The sequence below is a fragment of the Scyliorhinus torazame genome, chromosome 3 (genome assembly GCF_047496885.1).
Source record: "Scyliorhinus torazame isolate Kashiwa2021f chromosome 3, sScyTor2.1, whole genome shotgun sequence".
In the NCBI taxonomy this organism is placed as follows: domain Eukaryota; kingdom Metazoa; phylum Chordata; class Chondrichthyes; order Carcharhiniformes; family Scyliorhinidae; genus Scyliorhinus; species Scyliorhinus torazame.
Genome location: NC_092709.1, coordinates 441,284 through 451,178, shown reverse-complemented (window position 1 = coordinate 451,178; position 9,895 = coordinate 441,284). Strand labels below are relative to the sequence as shown.

At 45.0% G+C, this 9,895-nt stretch overlaps 1 protein-coding gene across 3 annotated transcripts in view; it reads right to left on the bottom strand.

Moving 5' to 3' along the window:
- Positions 1-1,457: 1,457 nt before the first annotated feature.
- Positions 1,458-9,895, bottom strand: part of LOC140408237 (uncharacterized) — a 28,447-nt gene continuing 20,009 nt past the window's right edge. For 2 of the 3 annotated variants that reach the window (XM_072495174.1, XM_072495172.1), the window contains 2 exons: positions 8,761-8,891; positions 1,458-8,656 (listed from right to left, as the gene is read on the bottom strand). In XM_072495174.1, coding sequence (XP_072351275.1) covers positions 8,381-8,656; positions 8,761-8,891 — 407 coding nt within the window. In that variant the 3' untranslated portion in view covers positions 1,458-8,380. The remainder of the gene's footprint in view (positions 8,657-8,760; positions 8,892-9,895) is intronic. The other variant, XR_011940071.1, reaches the window with a different exon arrangement.

Sequence of the window (9,895 nt, the reverse complement as noted above, 5' to 3'; positions counted from 1 at the left end):
GGAGATTGGACAGACTATAAAGAACATCAAAGAATGACAAAAACATTAATATGGAGGGAAAAATTAGAGTACGAGCAAAAGATAGCTAGAAATATAAAAACTGACAGTAAAAGTCTCCATAGATACTTAAATAAGAAAAGAGTGAACAAAGTGAACTTTGGTCCTAAAGAAAGTGCGTCTGGGGAATTGATAATGGACAGTAGGGAATTCAACAGGTATTTTGCATCAGTCTTCATGTAGAGGATACAAATAACATCCCAGGAAATCGGGGCTGCAAATCAGGAAATGGAAGAGGGAGGAACTCAGAAAAATTACAATCCTCAGGGAAGTGGTACTGAGCAAATTGTTGGGTCTGCGGCTGACAAATCCCTCGGTCCAGATGGACTTCACCCTCAGGCCTTGATAGAGATGGTGAGGAAGATAGTTGATGCATTGGTTTTAATTTTCCAAAATTCCCCAGATCTGGAGAAGATTCCATTAGATTGGAAAGTAGCAAATTAAATTCATTTATTCAAAAAGGGAGACAGAAAGCGGATACTAGCGTTTTTTCCACAGTAACGTAATTGCAGTGTTAATGTAAGCCTACTTGTGGCAGTAATAAAGATTATGAAGGTTGGTGTGGGAGAAATGTTTTTTAAAAATCTTTATTGTCACAAGTAGGCTTACATTAACACTGCAATGAAGTTACTGTGAAAAGCCCCTAATCGCCACAATCTGGCGCCTGTTCGGGTAGACAGAGGGAGAATTCAGAATGTCCAATCCACCTACCAAGCATGTCTTTCGGGACTTGTGGGAGGAAACCAGAGCACCCGGAGGAAACCCACGCAGACACGGGGAGAACGTGCAGACTCCGCACAGATAGTGACCCAAGCCAGGAATCGAACCTGGGACCCTGGCACTGTGAAGCAACAGTGCTAACCACTGTCCTACCGTGCTGCCCATTGGCTCTCAACTTGTCCTGTGACCTTTAATAACCTATGTAAATATACACCCCCGGCCTCTCTGCTCCTGCTCCCCCTTTAGAATTGTGCCTGTTATTTTATATTGTTTCTTCATATTCTTCTTACCAAAATTAATCCCTTTACATTTCTCCTCATTGAACTTCAGGTGCCAACTGCCTTCCCATTCCACCAACTTACCCTTTTGATGTTCCTCACTATCTGCCTCACAGGTCACTTTGAAATTGTTCCCTGTACACCAAGGTCTAGGTAAATATAGATCAGGAAAAGCAAGGGTCGCAACTTTGATCCCCTGGGGAATCCCAGTACAAACCTTCCCCCAAGCTGAGAAACATCCATTAACCACAATTGTTTCCCCTGTCACTCAGCCAATTCCATATCGATGTTGCTCCTGTCCTTTTTATTCTGAGCTACAATTTTGCTCATAAGTCACATTAACAGTAAAAAAATGAAATTGTAAATGTGGTAACTTGAAACCAGAAAGAAACTAGTCGAATGCATTGTTTAAAGGAACTTTATATAAATAAATAATTAAGTTTGACAATAACAGTAACTCAGCAGAACAGCATTAACAGTAATAACTATGAGAATAGGAGCTCTAGTAAAACACCTCTTGCCGACTGAAAAAGCCTACCTAATATGCTCAGAACCCTCAACAGCCACCAGTAAAACAATTACAGAGGAGAAAGGTTTTGAAGAACACTCTGTGCTCAAAAAGACAATCTGTAACGGTAAATCCAACTCCATAACCCTTGCTCCAAATATTTTGCCTTAAGAATATTCATGTACACCCACATGCTATTTTTCATGGGCAGGATTCTCCGTTTGGGAGACAATGTTGTTTCGTCGGAAGTGATTTGTGCTCCCAGAATCAGGAAGCAAGTCCGTATCGCTCGCTAGGCAGATTTATGCTGCCGAGGAATACGACGGATTGTCGCTTCCGCGCTGCCATTATGAGCAGGCGGCCCGATAGTGAGGTCTCGTGGTTGACCACCCCCCTAGAGACCCCCAGATAGGGGGACGCCACCCCCCTAGAGACCCCCAGATAGGGGGACGCCACCCCCCTAGAGACCCCCAGATAGGGGGACGCCCCCCACCACGTATCCAGATAGGGGGACGCCCCCCACCATGTATCCAGATAGGGGGACACCCCCCACCATGTATCCAGATAGGGAGGGTGCCCCCACCACGTATCCAGATAGGGGGGGGCGCCCCCACCACGTATCCAGATAGGGGGACGCCCCCCACCACGTATCCAGATAGGGGGACGCCCCCACCACGTATCCAGATAGGGGGACGCCTCCCACCATGTATCCAGATAGGGGGACGCCTCCCACCATGTATCCAGATAGGGGGACGCCCCCACCATGTATCCAGATAGGGGGACGCCCCCCACCACGTATCCAGATAGGGGGACGCCTCCCACCATGTATCCAGATAGGGGGACGCCTCCCACCATGTATCCAGATAGGGGGGGGGCGCCCCACCACGTATCCAGCTAGGGGGACACCTCCCACCATGTATCCAGATAGGGGGGCGCCCCCACCACGTATCCAGATAGGGGGACGCCTCCCACCATGTATCCAGATAGGGGGACGCCCCCCACCACGTATCCAGATAGGGGGACGCCTCCCACCAGGTATCCAGATAGGGGGACGCCCCCCACCACGTATCCAGATAGGGAGGTGCCCCCACCATGTATCCAGATAGGGGGGTGCCCCCACCACGTATCCAGATAGGGGGACGCCTCCCACCAGGTATCCAGATAGGGAGGGCGCCCCCCACCACGTATCCAGATAGGGGGACGCCTCCCACCACGTATCCAGATAGGGGGACGCCCCCCACCACGTATCCAGATAGGGGGACGCCCCCACCACGTATCCAGATAGGGGGACGCCCCCCACCACGTATCCAGATAGGGGGACGCCTCCCACCACGTATCCAGATAGGGGGGGCGCCCCCACCACGTATCCAGATAGGGGGACGCCCCCCACCTTGTATCCAGATAGGGGGCGCCCCACCACGTATCCAGATAGGGGGACGCCCCCCACCACAGCCCCATCGGGGCTGTTTAGCACAGGGCTAAATCGCTGGCTTTGAAGCAGATCAAGGTAGGCCAACAGCACGGTTCAAATCCCGTACCAGCCTCTCTGAACAGGTGCCGGAATGTGGCGACTAGGGGCTTTTCACAGTAACTTCATTTGAAGCCTACTTGTGACAATAAGTGATTTTCATTTTCATTTCATTTTTCAGATAGGGGGACGTCTCCTGTGACATTCCCAGATAGGGGGACGCCCCCGTGACATCCCCTGGATAGGGGGGGTGCCCCCACAAGACCGCCTAGATTGGGGGACCCCCCAAGAAACCTTCCAACTAAAGGGATCCTCCACATACCTCCTAAATAAAGGAACTCCCCCCCGCCCCAGAGACGCCTTAACTAAAGGGATCCCCTAAATAAAGGAACCAGCTCCCCCACAGAGACTCCCTAGCTAAAGGAGCCCACTCCCCTCCTCCCCAGACCATCCAGAAAAGAAAGCCCTGTCTGGAGGCTAGAGAGCAGTCCAGGCAGGGGCAGTGAAAAAACTGTTGTAACAGTCACCTGGGCACACACCTGGTGGCTCAGACACAGGAAGCACCACGTGCCCATTCCTGGAAAGAGAAAAGCAGTGACCTGTGTTTAATTCCCTCAGATCCTTTAGCTGCAAGCCTTTCATTCATTTCTCCGAATGGGCTGTGATTGACAGTGCTGAGCTGGAAATTGACAGCACTTAACTCGATTTAACTTCAGGTGGCAAGGGGCATTACAGGGAAGCACTATCTGGCAGGCCGGGTCCACGTGCGGCCGGCCCCATGTTGTACGGACCTGGCAATTCTCCACCCGTATCTGCAGGTAAAGCCGGGAGTTTTATGTAGCACGGCTACTATCCCCCCCCCCCCCCCGGGGAGGAGCATCGGTGCAGGGGCGGGGCTGACTTTTTGGTCATAAGAGTAGACACTTCCTCCGGACATAGCCTCAAAATCAGAGAATCCCGCCCATGTTCATTACAAAACGCCAAACAGCAGGTAAATAGTTACTTAGCGAAAACTGAAAAACATTCCAATCAGTAACATTTGCTGCAGTGACAACAGTCTCCAGGCTGTTTGTACAAAGTTCTATTCATATTCTGGAGATCCTGTACTTAATATTTTACACGTTTTAAAAACCTAACTTGTTGTACAGCAACATAAAACATTTAATTTAGCACAAAAAAAATCAAAGATTTGATCAGCTGTTAGCAATTCCAAAGTGATCACCTTGTAAGCAAACCCAAGTTCAAATACCTCCAGTACCAGCTTTTCATTAAAATCCTTAATTACATAAAATGGTTTCCCAAGGAGTGCACAAGCTTTCAGAAACAACAGTTCAGTAATGAGTAAATGGTTATGACAGACATAACTGGACTGACGAGCATTTGTAGTTTCCATGTAAAGCGCAGGTAAGACAAACATTTAGCCACTCAATTGCTCTTTGTACAATCACATAATCTTTCTCCTCCTGCATTTTATCCACTAATATAAATTCCTGAAGGAAAGTTCTGCATAAATACTTCCTAATTGTCAATGATAATCATTTCCAAACCTGGGCTCTTTACCATAGGCAATGAAAACAGGCAATCCCACAAGTCCAGCAGGAAGAGGAGGCTACCGAGTATATTTGTTTAAAATCTCTCACTTGAAATGATCAGCTTCCTCCAATGCTGCACCCTTCCTTTGTTTTTGTTTTAAATTTAGAGTACCAATTCTTTTTTTTCCAATTGTCATTTTCGAAACCATCCCTTCAAACAAGCTTTTAGTCACCTGATAGCTCTCCAACCATTAATTCTGTCTCCCCCACCAGCCCCAACCTCTGTATAACACTGTAGTATAAACAACATTTTGCTTGTTTATTTAAATTTGTATTTCATATTGTGCGAAATGATTTGTAAATAATTAAAGGTCAGCTTTGGCGTTGCATCATTACCAATGATTCATTTCTACAGTATAATTCGAGCAAGACATTGTTGACTGCAGTGGGGGCATTGTCAGCTGTTATTCACTGACTCAGGGGCTACCACCACATCTGCCTTCCTGCAATGGCCTTTTCTGTGGCAATCTGAGGGCAGTTCTTCAAATTTCTGTGCTCCAGTGTGGAGACTTCAGTGCCAAGTGTTTTAGTCATCAAAGTTAATCTGGTGGGTGGCATGTGGCACAGTGGTTAGCACTGGGACTGTGGCGCTGAGGACCCGGGTTCGAATCCCGGCTCTGGGTCACTGTCCGTGTGGAGTTTGCCCATTCGCCCCATGTCTACGTGGGTTTTACCCCAACAACTCAAAGATATGCAGGTTAGGTGCATTGGCCACGTTAAATTGCCCCTTAATTGGAAAAAAAAATCAAAGTCAATCTGGCATGAAATTATGTCTTGTTTGCATGAATCCTTACACCTTTGCTTCTCGTTTGTTGTTATTCTTTGTCAAACAAGTAATATTTCTGCATGGATAATAACATGAAACAGAATTGAATTTTAAACACTATCATACTGCATCGTCATTGTGCCAGAAATATCATTTTTTCAGCTCTATGTTCACAAATATTTCAGTCTAAACACCCCAAGGCCTCTCTGTTGCATTGTGCAGATGTCCATAGCAGATTGTGGGGCCTACTTATTTTTAATAGTGAGCCAAAGGAAATATCAGTGCACAAACCCAAAAACATGCCCAGCACTGAGGAATGGTTTTCTTCATTCAAAATGTTATATAGAGGATGAAAGCAAATTACTGCAGATGCTGGAATCTGAAACAAAAGAGAAAATGCTGGAAAATCCCAGCAAGTCTGGCAGCACCTGTAGGGAGAGAAAAGAGCGAACGTTTTGAGTCCGATGACTCTTTGTCAAAACTAACAGACAAAGTGGGAAATATTTATACTGTGGAGTGAGAATGATGAGTCATAGCCACAGAAACCCAGGGAAACCGGGTGCTAATGGCCACAGAAACCAAGGGGAAAGAGCGCGAATGGCAGTCCCCAGAGAGAACAAAAGGTGTGAAAGGCCAAACAGCAGGGAAACTAACATCTGAGGATGAACTGTAGATGTGGGGGGAGGGGAAGGGGGAAGCAAAGAGAGAGGTGAAGGAAAGGTGGATAAGATTGGGGGGGGGGGGGGGGGGAATTAAATGTATATTAAGAAAGAAAGAAATGGTAAAAGAGTTGAATTGAAATGAAAACAAATGGGTCGAGGTGGGGTAGAGCTGATCATCTGAAGTTGTTGAATTCGATGTTGAGACCGGAAGGCTGTAGCGTGCCTAACCGGAAGATGTGATGTTGTTCCTCCAGTTTGCGTCGAGCTTCACTGGAACATTGCAGCAGGCCAAGAACAGACATGTGGGCATGGGGGCAGGGTCTTGTGTTAAAATGGCAAGCAACGGAAGGTCAGGGTCTTGAATGCGCACAGACCAAAGGTGCTCAGCAAAGATCGCTCCGATATAGAGGAGACCACATTGGGAGCAGCGAATGCAGTAGACCAAATTGGAAGAGATGCAAGTGAAACGCTGCTTAACCTGGAATGAGTGTTTTGGGCCTGGGATGTTAAGCATGGAAGAGGTAAAGGGGCAGGTATATAGAGGAAAGTTGTTGAACTAACCAAAGGTATTTTTCGTCCCTTTGTTAGCATAAAGGATACAAGATAAAAGGTCTGAAACATGATTTGAATGAGTTATGGTCAACTTACAACAGGTTGGTTTTGTATTCCATGGGTCATAAAGTTCCTTTAATCCACACATTAGGGAAGTAGTTAGATTAAATTGGTTAAAAGTTGCAAGGAATTTTAATTTTTAAATGAGAATTAAATTGGTGTGCAACCTGCAGTTATTCTCGTGATTGCATAGGATTTTTAGGATTTCATTCAAATTCACTTCCTCCAAATTTAAATGGAATTTATCAAAATCGCGATACAGAAACAGCCATTCTGGCTAAAAACAGTGCCAGTTGTGAAGGGAGTAATCTGCTCTAATCCAATTCTCCTGTACTTTCTGACTGCTTTTTAATTCACTTTTTAATTCCTATTTAAATGTCAGTCTCCGCCTCAATGACCAGAATATTCTCACCTTGGAAAAATGTCCTGACGTCCCCAGTTGCTGGTTTACAATATCCCCTCTGCCATTTGTTACTGATTTACCAACCATTGAAAGTATCATGTCCGGCTTACCCTCAAAATTCTTCATAATATGGAAAATCTCTTTTAGCTCGTGCCATGATTGTTTGTGAAAAGAGTTTCAATCTTTCAAGCCTTTTCTCATAACTATAACCTCTTACTGGTGGCACCATTAGAGTCTACATTTACTGTACCATTTCTGTGGCTCTAATCACCTTTCTACAATGGAGGTGCCGAGAATGATAATTTTCTCATTTCAGCATCATTGTAGGGAATTACTGAAAACTGTTGTTCAAACATAACTGGCTGTCTCTTCAGCTAGCTAGCTAAGCAATTAGTACAGGAAATGTAATGTGAAATTCTATTAATTAGGATCACTGTACATTCTTAAAGCTACAATTAAAATCGTACGTCTATCAATTTTTTGAAAACCTCCAACATGTTGGAGGGGCTGGTTTAGCACAGGGCTAAATCGCTGGCTTTGAAAGCAGACCAACGCAGGCCAGCAGCACGGTTCGATTCCCGTACCAGCCTCCCCGAACAGTTGCCGGAATGTGGCGACTAGGGGCTTTTCACAGTAACTTCATTGAAGCCTACTCGTGACAAGAAGCGATTTTCATTTTTCATGTTCCTTTTTTATCCTTTAATAGGATGAGGATGTTGTTGGCTGGAACAGCGTTTGTTAACCATCCCTAATTGCCCCTGAACAAAATGACTGGCTAGGTCATTTCAGAGGCTGTAAAGAGTCAAATTTATAATTTAAGAATCAATTTTAAACCAATACTCCAGCAGGTTGAATCTGCACATTAATTCCATGTACATTATTAGACAAATAAAAGGAAAAGCAAATTGTTGATTTATTTCAACACCGGAAGCAGTTGAATATAGTTCCATCACACCAGTAACTGTGTGCTGAGACGACAAAGGGTGCCAGGTATGTCTATATAATGTACATACCTGTTTACTTGTGTATAAAACTGTACAAAATCATTGGGAGTGCAATCCCATCCATAACATTTGCTTCCTTTGCTGTTTTTAGGATAAATCCTCAATTACAAATTTCTTACTTCCTAATTTTAAATATTGGTAGTTTGAATTCTGCTTTGTATGGAAACCATTCTCTTATTTTTGATTCTAGTTTAATTTTGCTTTTAACGAGTAGTCAGGGATCCAGAGCCATCACTTCAAACTTAAATAATGCTACTTTCCAAATAAACAGCAGGTTGAATCAGAAACAGAACGTGGAAATCAGATGATCTTAACCCTCACTCTTATCCTTCTCCCTGGGCAATCTTCCCAATGTATAGAACTCTTCATTCGGACATAAATCATTGAGGTGAGCCAGACGGTTGGACATTGCAAAGAAAGCGGTTATCGTGGCAATGTCCCAGGCATCGTCACGATCAAACCCATGCACTTCCAGTTTTTTTAGATGATCGTCACTGATGTTTGCTGCATTGCTCACAGCCAGAGCAAAATCCAACATGGCATGTTGCCGATCATCCAGGTCAGCCAACTGACTGTTCACTACCACCTAAAGAGAACAGACAGAATGGACGTGAAATCACCAAACAGACCAGTGACAGTTAATTGCAAAGCTCTGCTTTTGCCCAGACAGACTATTTCATTCTTACTCACCTGATCTGCTAGAACTGGATTTTTGGAATATATCCGGTGCAGGGCACTATGTGCAATGACGCAGTAAGGACAGTGATTATTAGCACTCGTGGCCACAATAATAAGTTCTCTATCTGCTTTGCTGAGATTACCTGGAGGTAAATATGAGGGGTCAGGTGGGAACATAAAGAGAAAAGTCCACTTATTAAAAAGATTTAAACATTTCAATAGCTTGCTCCAAAACAATCCACTTCCTGGTTCTAATCACAATGGCAGCCACCCTGAGTCATGGTTGTAAGATTCAAGTTTATTAAATTCACAGGAATAATCGGGAAACTTTTTTTTCTTCTTTATTCGTTCATGCGATGTGGGCGTCGCTGGCCGGGCCAGCATTTATTGCCCATCCCTGGGGTCATCCAAGAGACAACCACATTGCTGTGGGTCTGGAGTCACATGTAGGCCAGACCAGGTAAGGATGGCAGATTTCCTTCCCTGAAGGACATTAGTGAACCAGATGGGTTTTTATGACAACCGACAATGGTTTCATGGTCATCATTAGACTTTCAATTCCAGATTTTTTATTGAATTCAAATTTCACATCTGCCGTGGCGGGATTTGAACCCAGGTCCCCAGAACATGACTCTGGGTCACTAGTCCAGCGACAATAACACTACACCATTGCCTCCCCTTAAACTGGTAGGGGAGGAGTAATCTTAGTTGTTAAGGATGGAATCATTTAAATTATGAGAATATGCAACAAAATTAAGGCGGCAACAGAGACTTTGAGGTAAAATTAAGAAACACAAAATGTCTCAACACTTCATGGGAGTTGTATATAGATCCCCAAATAAAGGTAAAGTCAGCACGGTCCCAGGTGAGCAGTAGCTGTTTCCCCTTTGAGGGGGAGAGCTGACTGGGGTGATCTAACCTGAGGGTCACCGCACCTCAGGCAAGGGGCAAGGTTGAGACAGCAAGACCATCATGGATAACGTTGGGATAATAGCTTTAAGGAAATTAATCATTCACAGGATGTGGGCGTGACAAGCTAGGCCACCATTTATTGGTCATCCATCATTTTTCTCAAGGTAGTGGTAGTGAGCCACCTTCTTGAACCGCTGCAATCCACGGGGTGTAGGTACACCCACAGTGCTGTTAG